The sequence below is a fragment of the Brachionichthys hirsutus genome, chromosome 10 (genome assembly GCF_040956055.1).
Source record: "Brachionichthys hirsutus isolate HB-005 chromosome 10, CSIRO-AGI_Bhir_v1, whole genome shotgun sequence".
NCBI classification, from domain to species: Eukaryota; Metazoa; Chordata; class Actinopteri; order Lophiiformes; family Brachionichthyidae; genus Brachionichthys; species Brachionichthys hirsutus.
Genome location: NC_090906.1, coordinates 7,562,104 through 7,578,057, shown reverse-complemented (window position 1 = coordinate 7,578,057; position 15,954 = coordinate 7,562,104). Strand labels below are relative to the sequence as shown.

General features: G+C 42.7%; 3 protein-coding genes across 4 annotated transcripts; 2 read left to right on the top strand and 1 right to left on the bottom strand.

Moving 5' to 3' along the window:
* Positions 1 to 208: 208 nt before the first annotated feature.
* Positions 209 to 4,152, bottom strand: grk1b (G protein-coupled receptor kinase 1 b). Its single transcript, XM_068744082.1, has 7 exons — positions 3,454 to 4,152; positions 2,437 to 2,564; positions 2,067 to 2,224; positions 1,666 to 1,749; positions 1,409 to 1,533; positions 1,101 to 1,302; positions 209 to 492 (listed from the first exon to the last, which is right to left on the bottom strand). The coding sequence occupies exons 1-7, from the start codon at positions 4,150 to 4,152 to the stop codon at positions 209 to 211; spliced, it is 1,680 nt and encodes a 559-aa protein (XP_068600183.1).
* Positions 4,153 to 8,536: 4,384 nt separating this feature from the next.
* slc25a35 (solute carrier family 25 member 35) lies at positions 8,537 to 11,753 on the top strand. Its single transcript, XM_068744759.1, has 5 exons — positions 8,537 to 8,928; positions 8,997 to 9,062; positions 9,156 to 9,308; positions 9,824 to 9,958; positions 11,065 to 11,753. Exons 1-5 carry the CDS (start codon positions 8,554 to 8,556, stop codon positions 11,233 to 11,235), a joined length of 900 nt encoding a protein of 299 aa, XP_068600860.1. The 5' UTR covers positions 8,537 to 8,553; the 3' UTR covers positions 11,236 to 11,753.
* Positions 11,754 to 13,394: 1,641 nt separating this feature from the next.
* Positions 13,395 to 15,844, top strand: tm4sf21a (transmembrane 4 L six family member 21a). Of its 2 annotated transcripts, none has more exons than XM_068744747.1 (5): positions 13,395 to 13,646; positions 14,051 to 14,116; positions 15,163 to 15,296; positions 15,422 to 15,561; positions 15,706 to 15,844. In XM_068744747.1, the coding sequence occupies exons 1-5, from the start codon at positions 13,470 to 13,472 to the stop codon at positions 15,720 to 15,722; spliced, it is 534 nt and encodes a 177-aa protein (XP_068600848.1). In that variant the 5' UTR covers positions 13,395 to 13,469; the 3' UTR covers positions 15,723 to 15,844. The 2 variants fall into 2 exon arrangements, with proteins under 2 accessions (XP_068600848.1, XP_068600847.1); XM_068744746.1 differs by having other exon boundaries at positions 15,375 to 15,561.
* The last annotated feature ends 110 nt before the right edge of the window (positions 15,845 to 15,954 follow it).

The window sequence follows — 15,954 nt, the reverse complement described above, 5'->3', positions numbered from 1 at the left end:
CAACCGTTACCACATGTACAAAACTATAAATGCAACAACAGTATATAACATGTTTAATATGAATTAATTTAAGGAGTAACAAATTATTGTACAAATTACAAATAATACAAGTTAGGAATTAGTGGCACCAAATGAGCACATAACAAATCTAAACATGTTTGATTTCAACCGATTTGATTTCCTCTTCTTCGTTTCCATCTGTTGCCACTCAAAGAATCACACATCCTCCACCTTTAGCTTCCACGTAGTTTGGATCAAGGTCATTGGGCAGCTTGCCATTCTCCCCCCAAGCATTCAGCTCTCCAAACACTCCTGTTTCAATCATCTCCTCTTGCCAGGGGATCGGGACGTTGCCAGAGGCAAAGTCGTTGTAGAACTCTGTGTCCTTGTTATCCAGGACCACTCCCTTGATTGTGCTGAAGGCGCCCACATCATCAATACCTTTGGCATAGACCATCTTTGGATCGGGGATAAATGGTGGCGGCAGCATACCTTTAGTTTAGTGGAACACAGAGGGCAAAAAGTAAGGAAGTAAGTTTAAGATATTTCTCCTAACTCGTGTGAATTATGCTGATATTCTTTGACACAATTAATGCTTCATGTCTTGCACACATTGTTCTCTGCTTTACTGTTTCCCTTTGCCCTGTCTCCACGGAGAGATGACGGGGACGCGTCCCCTGACAACCTTGAGACATGTTTATGTCTCATCGGATTGATGCGTATTTGTTTTTTTCCTGACTCTATTCTGGATTAGATCCAGATGAAATTCGGTGGTGAGATAGAGGCCCCCACCCTACAAAATGGTGTCAAATTCCATAAACATCGGTCAATAATCAACCGAGATATTGAGGAGCACATTTTGAAGCTCCATTGACTGCAATGTTAAAGAAATTTTCAAACTGATCCATAACCCAGGATCTCTTCTGGATCATTACCAAAATCTCATCCTCTATTCCTGGTAAAATTCCAAACATGTCCTGAAAATATCATCATGATCCATCCAGACCTTTTTTGAGTTATCTTGCTAACGGACGGACAGACAAAAGTAATAATTGATAGACTGACATGTTTCACGAGACGATTCTATGGACATTGCCCACCTGCTTCCAAACGACCCCAGTTAATCTCTTTGAAGAAGGGCTGATTCTTGAGCTCCTCGCAGCAATTATTTTTAAACCCGAGGCGTTTCACTGCAGCTTTCTCCAACAGGCCTTCACAAATATCCTTGCACTCTTTGCTAAACTTTGGTGTATACGCAGCTGGATCATTTGTGATTCTGCGAGCCACCTCGCTGTTCTCAACCTAAAGAAGAAAAACATTCTGTACGTACGGTTTGACAACAAAGAACCACTGAACAAGTGCAAAAAAAAGGCGAGACTTCATATTACTGAAATTATACATTTAGTACCTTCTCTCCTCGTGTTCTAAATGGCCCCTTGGCTTCGATCATCTCATACAGGGTCACTCCCAGAGTGAAATAGTCCACTGTGTAGTCGTAGTCCTTCTTCTGCAGCAGCTCTGGAGCCATAAAGCCTAAACACAAAGAACACGGAATTCAACACACAACAGACTGCTTGGAGAAACTCATCTTAAATGGCGTTGCTCGCAACTCGGCCCATCTTTCTTATCTTTGGATAAATTTGGGATTTTCTTTTTCTCGCATACCTGGAGTTCCTGCATATCCATTTGTTGTGTCTTTTCCTGGTGGAAGCTCAACTGCCAGACCCAAATCGGACAGGCGGACGTGTCCTGAGTGAAAAGGAATTGATTACAACAATATTATTGCTAACGGTGCTTCTTTTTAACACCGCTGTGATAGGTGGTGTGCATTGATTGGTCAGTCAGACCACACAAGCGCTATGTGCCGTACATTATGTAGTGACAGACAGTAACTCACTGCCATAACTGTGACCAGTACTGTATTTACAATAACACAATAACAAACTGTATATTTATTTTCAGTAATGCACTGCAATTAAAAAAAAAAGAATTAACAGAGGAATACGGTGCTTTGCAGGTGAATCTGGTACCATACATTTTACAGTAAGAAAATGAGAATGCCTCACCTGCATCGTCCAGCAGTACATTCTCTGGTTTCAGGTCTCTGTAGATGATCCTGTGTTGGTGAAGGTGCTCCAAACCACAGATGATCTGAGCTGTATAGAAACACGCTCTCTTCTGATCGAAACCAGGATTCTTTTCATCCACATCATACATATGAAACCTGCGAACAACGGGACTGGATGTTATTTAGAGTACATGTAATCAAGAAATGTAACAGGTGGGGGGGGGCAAAGAATATACACTTAATCCCTATCAGAGATTAGTGAACACAGGACAGAACCAGTGTTTATTAAAAAGGCATCATTTTTAGCTCAGTCTACAGATGTCATGTTTTTGCATGTGTATTTTATATTTTGTGTGAATATTGAGCACCTGAGGTCTCCACCGTTCATGATGGTCATAACTAGGCAGAGGTCGGTCTTGGTCTGGAAGGCGTAAGCCAACGACACAATGAAGCGGCTGTGAACTTTTGCGAGGATGCGCTTCTCCACGATTGCACCCTAAGCGTGAGTCAAACATCAGAACATGATGGTTAGGGTTAACAAAAGCAAGGCAGATCAATTTCTACTGGGGATTATCAATCCTTTCATTTGGGTGTCAGATCTGTTCTCCTATTGTCTTGTTCTTTGAAATCTATTTGCAGGTACAACTTGAGAGGACGTCTGATGCTTAACTAAAACAAAAAGGTTTAGCCTATGCTGTAGCATGTTAATAGGTGAAGACTAACGTTTTAGTTTCCAAGTCCTCTTGTGGAAATACCAATCAATCATCTCAACAATAAAAGTGATGCATTGTCACAGAGATAAAGGTAAAAAGCAAACGATTGTTCTACGATATAATACTACTTCTTCTTCCTCTTTCGGCTTGTCCTGTCAGGGGTCGCCACAGCAAATCAACCTTCTAGTCGATTGTGTGCTTAATTCTGGCAAAATTTAATGCCGGATGCCATTTCTGCAACACTCTGCATTTATCGAGGCTTGGGACCAGCTCATGGGAGACATGGTAAAAAAATAAAATAAAGGTACCACAACCCCAAAAAATCCCTAAATTGATGCGATTGCTGGCCAGATTATAAAAAACATGATTAATATTTAGAGATCTTATATTTCTAAAGAACATTCTTAATCTAGTGGTCCAAAACAAGCATTGTAGAAGATGACCTTTGCCTTTCTCTAATAGCAGGCAGGCAGCAAAATTAAAGGTCATTACGCACCGATGCTTTTAGAGGCAGTGGGACACCATCGCTGTTTGGCTCTGAGCTGCTGCATCTGATCTTGAGTTGCAAGCTTCTTTGCATTGAGCTGCTAAAACTAACGTCTGCATTCACTCTCAACTCTCTCGCAACCTCTACTCTTTGCTGCACAGCCTGTGAGACCGCTGCCGCTTTACCTCATAGCCTTTGCGTTTCTTCAGCCTCTTTTTCTCCAGCTTTTTGTTGGCATACATTTTGCCAGTGGCCTTAGCCTGACAAGCAAACACTTCCCCAAAACCTCCTTTACCCAGGACCCGGAAGTCCACGAACCACTCCTCATCAACAGGGCGGCTCTCCAGCCATTTGAACTGAACAAAACGCGGGAAGTACATGCTGTTCTTGAAGCCATCTACGGCCGTCTTCTCCATGTGTTTGAGCAGTTGCTGCTCGCTCTCTTTAAAAAGATCCCCGCGGACATTCTTGAAGTCTTCCTTGACGCGAGCGATGGCCTTTTCCTCCAGGAAGCGGCAAAAACTCTTTGAAGATGACTCGTAGTATTTGTTGACCATCTTTTGGGCCTTCTGAACTTTGTCATTCTCTTGGCATATGGTGTAGTCTTCTATGTCTTTCCACAGCTCTCCAGCATTCTTATGGGTCGCGTCGCTGTCTAGAAACTGTTGAAACAGGCGCTTGCCGATGGGCTGTTTGACACACATGCTGCCAAAGGTTGCGTCTACAGTTGCTTTCGTCTGCTCACAGTCTCTGATGTGTGGGAGATTCAGCCTGGCTCGCATCTTCTTGTCTCGCATTGTGGCTGCAGCAGCTCCGTCCACGCTGCCACGTGCTGAGACGTAGGCAGAATTTGCCACCACTGTCTCCAAACCACCGATGTCCATGGCTGCACCTTAATCTGACACATACAAAAAAAGAAAAAGAAAGCAGCAAGGAGGAGGTCAATGAGGGTGTTGAAAGCTTTTTGTATTTGCCACTTATAATGTCCCTCCCTTCTTGTTGAGAACTATAGTTATCAGTTTCAAGCCTTTCTACACTTTAAAAGAAGCCTTTTCAATCATCATGTCTTCAGCAGAGAGAGTTATGTTACTGCAAGTGTCATCTGTTTGTACGAAACGGATGAGCAATGAAGGCGGCGTTTCTTTCGTTTGTAATTATAGTATTACATATATAAGAACATTTTTGAGACAGTTAAAGCAAATATTTCTGGGATAATATGTCGCCACTCATCAATATTATGTGTATCTTATGGGTTATTTTGTAGTTTTCCAGTAAACTCATTGAAATTGGGTTTACCTTCTATAGCTTCTAACTCAGTCCAGTTGCTGCTACAGAGAATCAATGCAGAAACCTTTTCTGATCAAATACAGAAAGTGGTAAAGACACAATATTGGGATATGCTGCACCCTGCTGTTCAAAAGGCAGAAGGCACCGCAAAGGGCTTTTTGTTTCAGATGCCGCAAACAGGGTGTCAAACTAAGCTTGTGTGCGCACACGCTGACACGATGAGGGATTTGGAGACATGCAATGCCAGGAAGGAGACTATTAGAACGCAATGGACAGCCAACATCTCTTTCACTTCCTCAGCCAGGTGCAATTTGAGTTGTGCACATTACTGCAGTTGAAATGTATTTAATGTTTATGTTTTATTTTTTTACCACTTGAACTGAATGGATTCTGATTTATTAAAACCCACCGTTTCAGCTATTCTCTTCATCTGCTGTAGGAGATAGATTCTGTCCCCTTTCTGGACTCATGTGAAGCCAAAAAGCAACTGTAGAAAGAAACCAAAATCTACAAATGTATTTATATTGTTCATCCTAACCAGAAAATGTTTGCATCATAGCGTGAAGTATGCAAGGCTCCTATCCCTCCCTGCAGCAAAGTAGGACAGGAAATGTGAAGTGGGTCACTGGATTGCTGACTTCAGTCTTTAGGGTATATATTTCATGTATATAAGCTGCTTCTGCTTGACCTGGTACATGTGGTGCTGAAAGTGAGGCTGCTGGCTGTCCAGGTGATTTCCCGACATTGAAGTAGTAATCCAATTAACACTGACTCTTGATACTTGGAGCTTAACTAGAGATGACCTCATTGTTGATTCACCTAACAGTGTTGATTCAGTTGCTGTGAAGAAGCTCTTACTTAACCAAAGAAATGAATCTCATTAAAATACAGAACAGTACAGCTTCTTGTTAAATTAGATATTTATGCAGGTTTAGCTTTTTTTAATTTTGAATAATTAACTCTGATTTTAGGAAAGGAAAATCTGGATATCTTTATCAAGGGAATATTTAACATATACTATTTTATTTATTTAAAAAACCATATCAATTCATTTTCATTTTAATAAAGAAAAACAGCATTTGCGACAAGGTTGATGCACAAGTGACTTTGGTGTCGCAGTACTCACCGTACTTTCTTGCTCTAGCAGGGAGTCAAAGAAGAAGCAGGGAGGCTTCCAGCATATGATTTGCTGTCTTCTAAATTCTTCGATCTTCCATCAACCAGCAACAACAGAAATCATCTTTGGCCTGCCCGGGGCTCAAACATGCCCTTTGTCTTTGAAGCGATCGACCTTTCCCTTCCTTACCCTCGTTCCTACAGTGATCTGTGCTGAAAAGGTTGGGGCATCAGGTCGAGAGTTACCCTGCGCTTGAAATCCTACTTGGCCGTTCATTAGCAGGTGAGGATTAAACCTGGAGGGAGCAACTCTGCAGAAGCTATTAGTGCAACTCGGCAATCAGGAGTGATTACTGATAAGGAATCATGCTTTAACTCAGGAGGCATTAACAAGGAATTCATTTTGGTTCAAATGATTGTACATTTCATGTCAGGTAGAGCAGAAAATACATTGCTAACTACGCTATCCTCCTTTACTGGGACTTTTCAGTCGTACTGATAAGGATTGATGAAGCCTAATACATATTGCACAGTAAATAATCCATAAATAGTTTGCTTAATTTTCTTCTCGCCCATTTAATTTTGAGTGACAGTTTGGCTCACAAGTACGATTCTGGCTCAACGTTTGCAGGCGCAAGTCGTCACAAAAACCTTTGAGCTACATCTAAGCTCTAATCATGGCTGCAGGACCTTCAATGTGAGAGACAGCAAACTGACCATAGATGCTGCACATAGATCCATATCATGCATGCTTAAGCAAGGGGATAGTAATTCAAATGGAATTTAAGATGAGAGAATTTAGTGGATGCGTAAGGAAACAAGAGCTTTAGTAAGTTTAAGATAATGGGTCATTGTCGATAAAGAAAAGGCAAAATGTTGAGTATTTATGTTAACATAGAAACATAAATTAATGTAATCTCATGCTTGCCCAAATCAGACACAGCTATTTAAAAAAAATGACAATGTTGAGCAATATAAGAGATTCAGGTTCTGCCATGATAATAGCATAATTATTTTACATCTAATACTGCAAGCTGCTAGGAAATATTACAGTTCATGATGGGACCCATGATATGCAAACTGTCACTTTCACGTGAACTTTATTGTTTGGGTTAGATTTAGGGTTCGTGTTAGGGGTTGTCCAGCTGTGTTTCTGGGCCAGACAGTCCTATGATATAAATTCTGGCCAACCTTTTTCAAAAGAAAAACAAGTTTTGCTAATTTAAGATAATACAAAATGATTTCAATGTCAATAGTTAGATTAAAAAATAAATAAATAATTAAACGTGCCCCAATAGAGGAAACAAACAAAAACATAAAGTCCTATTTAGGCCTGATTAAGTCCAAAAGACCCAAATCCTATTTAAAAGGGATAGAGGTGAAGCAGATTTTACACTAAAGTCTAATCCAGCTAAGTGAGAAGGCGCAAACCAAAAGACCCAGACAAGCAGTTCAATGTCACACACCTTTAATACAACATAAAACATCGCTGGGTTTGCACTCATTCTTCCTTCATTGTAATTTATGCTATAATATAGACTTGAGTAAGACCATATGATGTTTCTGTTTCACCGGGAGAATCCAATTACATTTGCACACAGTTGTCAGGACGTCTGTGATCCTCCAGCAGCTGAGGTGTAAGCGCTCTTCAGATGATTAAAGAGTGGAATGGCTAAAACCGGCACTGGGAGTCTGCTCTGCCTCAGACAACGACCTTTGAGCAAGAGTAAGAAAGAGAACATGTTGCTCTTTGACAGCAAGGTTGGGTTAATCTTAGTAAATGTTTTGTGCAACTCTGGTTTTATGTGCTACATGATACTGGGAGGAAAGAAAACTGCAATATTGAGTGATATTTAGAGGGGGGGGGGGGGGGGGGATATCCTACAAAGGTTCCCCAGCAGAACAGAAAAAAGTACATTTCACTGTAATTCCATATATATTTATAATATATATCTTTATATCATAAAACACTTTCAGACCTTTTTATCAAATGTGGGCCTCTTAACTAAGCAACTTCATGTCATGATTTCTAAAACTGTCAACGTGGAAAAAGGCTCCTGTAGCCCCATCTAGTGTTTCTAATATGCAGGCAAAACCAGGACGTGTCCGATCGAGCCCTCCCCCCGACCTTCTCCACCAATCACATGCTGTTACACTGAGGTGCTTCTTGTTCATTGGCTGAGAGAACGAGAATTCAACGTAAATACGTCACGTGTGAGGTCTGTAATGTAATGAGACGTTTACGACCGATACCGTAGATTTATACAGGGTTTCTATTTATACTTTGTTAATGTTAAAAAAACTATTTTCTGAACCATTTTTAATACCAGGTTAACAAAAATGTATTATTAGTATGAACATGTATTGGGTTATGTGCTTAGCAACAAACATGCAATAAAGTCTCACCTCCTACATTTTATAATACAGATTATTTGTATTACGTCTTGGGAAATAAATCAAAACGAAATAAAGATAATTTATCCAAATTAAAAATACAATACACAAATATGGTATTTGTTTACACAAATAAAACCATACATAATTACAGAAGCCCGTTTCTGCCACAATAAAAAAACCTGTCTCTTGCTATCTCATACGTTTTTTTTTCATGTGGCAGAAACGGGCTTCCATACATCCATACACAAATAAGAAATATGTAGCATTTATATAAAGCCGTAAAAAAATAAAGTCAGTCCTTTTCCGACTAATATTCAAAATTACGAGTTCGGGAGTTGCTCCTGAACACATCTCACGTCGGCGCGCTGACGCGCTGCGGCTCCCGTCTCTGTGTCTCCTAACTGGGGCTGGGGCTGGGGGCGGCTTTGCACGGAGGGCCCGGATGAGGCCGTAGCGGTGAGTCGGACCGGAGCTTTTGGCTGAAGATGGATTTCGTCCTGAGTGGAGTGGCAGCCTGTGGATCGTGTCTGTTCACCAATCCGCTGGAGGTCGTGAAAACGCGAATGCAGCTGCAGGGGGAGCTCCAGAGCCGGGGCACCTACAGGGTCCATTACCGCAACGTGTTCCACGCGTTTTACACCATCGGGAAAGTGGACGGGCTGGCCGGCTTGCAGAAGGGGCTGGTCCCCGCATTGCTCTACCAGTTCTGTATGAATGGAGTGCGGCTTGGCTCGTACGCTGTCATCGAGTCGTCCGGACACATCCGCAACCGTCACGGAAGGGTCAGCACGGCCAAAGCCACGCTGGCAGGGGCCGCGTCCGGGGTGGTGGGGGCCGTGCTGGCCAGCCCCATTTATTTGGTGAGTATCTCGACCATTGTTTTTCCCTGCACTGCTCCTTTAAGGCTGTCATTTGCCTCTGATTACAGGTGAAGACTCACCTGCAGACGCAGTCTACCTCATCTATAGCAGTTGGGCATCAGCATAAACACCGGGTAACGTGACCCGAACACGTGAAAGCGGTGAATGTGAATGAAAGACATCAGCAGTTCCTCACTACTTCCTCTTCCTCTTCCTCTTCCTCTCAGGGGATGACTCAAGCTTTGGTGGCCATTTACAGGGAGCACGGCATCGTGGGGCTGTGGAGGGGCGCCAGTGCTGCGGTCCCCAGGGTCAGCGTGGGGTCAGCGGCTCAGCTCTCCACGTTCTCCACATCCAAGGAGCTCGTGGCCGACTTACAGGTTAGGGGGGAGGGGGGGGGGGGGGGGGGGGGTTGACGTCCACACCTGGAGGGCATCACGGGAATGACGTATGAAAGGAATAATGTGACCGCGTCGTCCTCAGTATCGGCCACAAACTCACTGACAAAGCCTTGAAAAGATTTTATTTGCTGTCAGAAGCTCTTTACAAATTACAAAATAGTATTTTTTTTCTTTTTTTACGTTTCATTATAAACTCGCTTTTCCATTTTGTCACATGACCTTTGAGTGAAGATGTTCTGTGCACAAACTACCATGGTAACTGGAGTCTCTTTCTACTAATCATGTAATGCTCGTTCTTCTGTTTCACTTTATTTTGGGAGATCACAGCCAGCTAAAGAAAAGGCTTGAGCCCATCTTAGAGGATGAATCTTTCCCAATTCTACCGCCGCACTGGTCCGGAGAGCGTCATCCTGCCTTTCCTTGCTTCTTGTCAGCCCGATCCGGAGAGGAAACCTGCATTGCCTCGCTTTGAGCTAGTTTTTTTTCACCCTCAGGTGTTCCCAAAGGACAGCTGGTTGGTCGCGCTCAGCGCCGGCATGATCAGCAGCGTGGTGGTGGTGCTGGCGATGACGCCGTTCGACGTGGTGAGCACACGGCTCTACAATCAACCCGTGGATCCGTCGGGCAAGGTGAGGAGGGCGTATGCTTTAGGTTTTCAAGTTGACTGTAGATTAAGAGCGTGACTTTGTGATCTTTGCATGACTTGAATTTTTAAAATGCACCTGCTGTCACCGGCCGCGCCTCCCGTGCTGCTCGACCAGTTTGGGAATCGCACGAGTTGATCCGATAAAATAGTTTTTCATGGAAGGTGTGTGAATCTTTAGTGGCTTTCTGGTGAGTTGTGTGAAGTCGCCTGAGTTGATATCATGAAGACCAGGAAGCAGTTTGTCAGGCTGAGGCCGTTGACCACATTAGAATGAACTGCATTAGATTACACAATGCTGTCTCCTTCTACTACTACTCTACTTTTGGCTTGTCCCGTGAGGCTTCTCCACATCAAATCAACCTTCTCCACTTCACCCTGTCCTTTGCATCGTCCTCCCCAACACCAGCCACTCTCACATCCTCCCTCACTACGTCCATGTATCTTCTCCTGGGTCGACCTCTAGCCCTGTTCCCTGGCAGCTCCATCCTCAGCATCCTTCTACCGATATAGTCCCTGTCTCTCCTCTGGACATGTCCAAATCATCAAAGTCTGGTCTCTCTGACCTTTTCTCCAAAACGTCTCATTTCTAATCCTGTCCAACCTGGTCTCTCCCAAGGAGAACCTCAGCATCTTCATCTTGTCCACTTCTAGCTCCAACTCCTGTCTTTTCCTCAGAGACACTGTCTCTAAGCCGTCCATCATGGTTGTCCTCACCACTGTCTTGTAGACCTTCCCCTTCATCCTCGCTGACTCTCTCCTATCACAGAGTACACCTGATACTTTCCTCCACCCGTTCCACACGATTCTTCACTTCCTTTCCACATTCTCTCCATCCCTCTGCACTGTTGATCTGAGGTACCTGAAGTCCTCTGCTGCGCCAATATTTATGCTTATTTTGAATACATATTTATTCAAGTTCCTTAATGTATGAATTTGCATCATTTAGCCAGAAACATGTCCTTGAAAGAGGTTTTGGGCACTCTAGGGCCAAATGGCACCGATTGGGCTCCTTTTAACAAGTGTAGCTTTGATCAACAGAGAGCCAGTAGCCAATCAGATTCCGGCTGATGCAACCTTCTCTTCTTTCAGGGGCTGATGTATAAAGGATTTGCTGACTGCTTTTCTAAGACACTGAGGAAAGAGGGCTTGATGGGACTCTACAAAGGCTTGGGAGCCTCTTACTTCCGTCTCGGTCCGCACACCATCCTGACTTTGTTTTTCTGGGATGAACTGCTCAAACTGTCCCAGCAGGTCAGATAACACCAGGGACAAGGAAAACGGGTTCCCCATTAGCTCAGAGAGCACAGGTGAAATGAATGAGGGCATTATTATTATTATTATTATGAGGTGCTCTCATTTCTTAATGGGCTGCTGCAGTAACACTGATATACCAGTTACAAAATTAGTGTGTACAGTTGACTTTTTAATTATAAAAGATAAATATTTATATAAAATGTCGACTATCAGACCTTATCATTAGTGAGACTGATAATCCATCTTTCGGTTCTTATCATTAAATGATGCAGCCGTACGAGTAATGAAGTAGACAGACGGAATGCAGTAGCCTTCCCCAGAGAAAACTGGGGAAAGCTTTATAATAAGGCTATTATTATAGACTATAAAGAGGTGAGACGATCCTCCTTAAACTGCACCTGTTCCAGGGCAGTGGTCCACCGTGATACGGGAGGACATCTAGAGGTTACTGTATGTCTGCACGAGGAGGAGTGTGCAAAGTGTTGCATAACCCAGTTGTTACTTGAGAAATTAAAATGCTGTTTTTGGTGTAATTTCTGTGTATTGGTTTTTCTTTTCTTTTTTTTTAATCATTGATTGAAATTAAGATAATGCATGATATAATTAATGATTAAAAAAAATGCAAATGTTATAGCTTTTTCATTTTGCAGAATTGCTTCCGTGTTAGTTTTGGACTGGCTAACATTAGCATGTAGAACATGTGCACCTCACAATACTTTACACGTAAAAGGGTCACTCGCAAAGTCAGCCACGTGAAAATGTAAAGAAATAACACGACAGCCCGAGTTGTAATGCGACTTCGGGAAGGAGATTTAGATAACGAGACTGTGCCGCTACAGTCCTGACATAAAGGTGACTGAAGGTGACGACTATGGTTGTTATGGTTTGGTAGGTGATATTTTTATTACTGATAGAGAATCAACACAAAAATCCATACAAAAATTATAAGCTCTATGTATTGAACCCCCCCTCCCCAATTTGTTTTGATGTATTAAAGAAGTATCGGATCGGGACTTGGTATCGGTTCAAAATCAAATGACTCGGAATCTGGGGCAAATAAAACCTGATCGCGACATCCCTCGAATTTATGCTTTCATGTCTGAAACCCGCACAGACACGTGGAGAACACGCAAACTCCTCACAGAAAGGCCGCAAGTCAGATTCGAACCTGCGACCTTGCTTGTGAAGTTCAAATCAGCAACCTGTTTTTTCCAAGTACTGAGTTGAGTGGTATGGCCACAAGGGGGCGCTCGAAGAAAGCGCAGAGAGTCACCTGAAACAAGCAAGTTCCCAGATAACCAGACATAACGTGTTCAATACAGGATAGTCTTATGGACAAGGGGCTAAGTGATACACTGATGTGTGTACGCAAAGTTTAAATCCTCTGTAATTCTTTTTTTAAACCCTTTGATTTGCCTCTAGAAAAAGAGAATAAAGTAAACAGTCCAGTTTTCACAATGCTCTGCACTTCTATGGGTTATTTAATTATCCCATAAATACCTAATTATCATGCATCTTCCTCATCACAGCATGCTTGCTAGTGTATTGCACCGAAAACAGGTCAGTGGTTTTCTTTATGAGCGGAAGGAAACTCCAAAGCAGAAGCTTATTTACAACCTTCATCACTGAGCAGGAACCCCAGCCTCTTTCTTAATCTAGTAATCTATTAAGGAAATTAACAATCGTTAAATCATTAGAGGAACAAAAGCATGTAGTGTGAGCCACCCACAAAGTGATTTATTCATTTATCAAGGTTTTTGCAGTCGTTGTCAATGACACATTGTTCACACTCTTTCAAGCATGCTGCCAAAAGTCTAAAGTCCGACCGTGCTGCCATCCTGGAGTCGAAACACAAATGTGTATATAAGAGGCGTCAACATAAAAGAAACATGTTTAATTCAACATTTATGTAATGGTTTTGGACACATTCATAACAAGGCTAACCCATATTACTTAGATCTGTCTGTATTGTTACCAGAAAGTTATACCCCCCCCACATTATAAAAACATAAAAACATCAGAAAATGAGTCAGGTATGCGTCTGCAGCCGATCCCAGGCTCTGTTTGTCTTTCTCCCACACCAACCCACACCCTAAAATCCCCCCCCCATCTAGTTTCTGCTACCAGTGCAAACACACATGTCTTTGGGTTGGTTTCCTGAGGAACGTCCCTCTGAAGACAGGAAGGATTTGAGCTCATACCACTAGAACGAGCAGTTTGTTCGCTTTCGCTCTGACACCATGTGTACTGGAAAGTGTTCCCTTTGCATTGCCGTTACTTTGTACCCATTAGCACTCATATCCATTATCTGTAACATTGTGCTGTTCTTTCCTGGTGGAGATGTCAAGTACGCCAAAGACGGACATATCACCGAGGAGGTGAAATACATGGGGGGGCTCATCGGAGGGGGTTTGATGGTAAGTTGCGTCTTCTCGCTCAATCACAACCGAAGGCTGCGGTTCTGAATCATTTCATTTTCTCACCGCTTATTCCGCTATCGGGTCACGGGCCAAGCTGGAGCCAATCCCAGCAGTCAATGGGCGAGAGGCAGGGTACACCCTGGACGAGCCGCCAGGTCATCGCAGGGCACGGTTCTGAATCCCTCTCTGAAATGTGTGCAGTGGTCATGTTGCAACGCTGTACTTATGATGCCCATTTAACGGATCTAAAGTTTTCTCATGCATTTAATGCAATTTTGACGAGACATGAGAAGAAAGCTCGTTCTGTGCTGACATCTTTAAATAGATTCCAAAGGTGAAGTGAAAACGCCGTGCTGACTGTTTTATTCTGACCTCCTGTGCGTCCGTCTGTCCTGCTGTAGGTGTTGCTCCCTGCGCTTTACATCCACTTGACTGGGAAAGATACTTGCTGTGGAAATCGCTGTGGGGTGAGTCAGTATGATTTGTGTTACGTCGTAAAATACCAATGAGATGTTCCAGATGTTCAAATGTTTGCCTGTCCAATTAAAGAAAAGGAACATGTCATAAAAATGCATAAAGGTATTATTAAAGTTAGAAAATTAAAAACGTGTTCATGTTAATATTACGCTTGTTTGAATGTGAAAATAATCAATCGCAGATGTAAGGACTTCTGGGTATTTTATCGGTGCATTTAGTTCTCTTTATTATTCATCAAATGCTCTTTTTTTGTGTCCTCCCTGCACTCAAATTGTTTTTGTAATACATTTGAAAAAAAGGATTACTGTATATACTTTTAAAAATGTTCCATATATATCATGGTCTTGACTGTGAGTGACATCTTTCAAGTTTCTTTTTCTGAAAAGTGAATTTACAAATAAATTCAATTACGTTGCTATGGCGACAGTGCAAAATATCAAAGTCTGAAATCCTAAGAAAAGAAGTACGTTTTTCTGGTTCCCCCCCCAAAAATAATTAAATAGTTCAAGACATGTCCAAATGTCTTGCTGAAATGTGTCTTAAAATGCCCGTGCAGCTGACACACATGACTTTTCGTGTTGTTTATTTTCACGTTGCTTTCTGTCGGTCGTTAGGGAGTTAGTCAGGGGGCCTGACGTCGGCAGAGGTGTGGCGATTTGAACCTTATATATCGCCTCCTCAGTCTGACTCACCCGAGGTACATTCAACATTGTGACAAAAGCAGCACAGTAAATACAATGAGAGCCAGCTTTAGAGGACATGTTTGGACGTGTGGGGGCGACGCTTCCCACTCGCTGTTTTCCTGCTGGGAACAAAACTAAGTTCAACACGGTGTGAGGAATGTGACTGCAGAAAGCAATATCAGTAGACAACTTAGAGCTTGCTCCATCTCCAAATATTCATCAACGACACCAAAGAATGTGTGGAGGAGGAAGAGGAGGAGGAGCTGAGGCGTGGGAGAGAATACAGTGCAAATAAAGAACGTTTCAGCAGCACCAGACCTCTCTGACCTTGGCTTATTATTTAACTTCTGTAGATGTTCTTATCAATTGTGTTCGCTGCCGTGGGCGTGGCCGGAGCCTTTTACAGCTTCGGTGTGGCAGTGCTAGGTTTGCAGAACGGTCCCCTCTGCAAAGTCATCCTGGTTTGGACCACACCTTTCAAAGACGGGTGACTAACATTCCAATGCTTTCCCCAAATCTCTAAAAATCCTGATGATTCATCATTTGAGCTTCTTTTGTGCAACAGTGACCACGAATACCTGACTGATGACACATGGTGGGGAATGTGCACAGAGCCCAAAAACATCGTGCAGTTCAACATTGGGCTGTTTGCCACGCTGTTGGCTACCAGCAGTCTGCAGGTGATTCTCTGTGCCGTTCAGATGATCAATGGGCTCGTTGGCTGTCTGTGCGGAACCTGCCAGAGCAAAGGGGTAAGTCGAAGTCTCTAAATAACTGAAAGCACGAACAGCTTTCCATCAAGTTACCTTAATAATAGAAAGATAAATCCAGAGAAGATGTGTGATGCAGTATACAAATATGTTTTACTTCCTTGGATTGTTTATTCTGATTCTCAGCCGCTGTGAGTTCCTGACTGCTGACTGGCGCCCCCTGCTGTAAGACTGGGAGAAGTGTTTCTTACCGCATCTGCATTTAATGTTCGCTTCCACGTTTGATTTTTATACTTTATACTTTCTGTGCTTCATGATGCTCAACACTTCATTATAATAAAACAGAAACGTTGGTGTTAAGGATGTTTTTTTGTTTTGTTTTAGTACCGTCAGATAAAAAAAAAAAAATAGATATATGGCTGATTTCAAATAAAT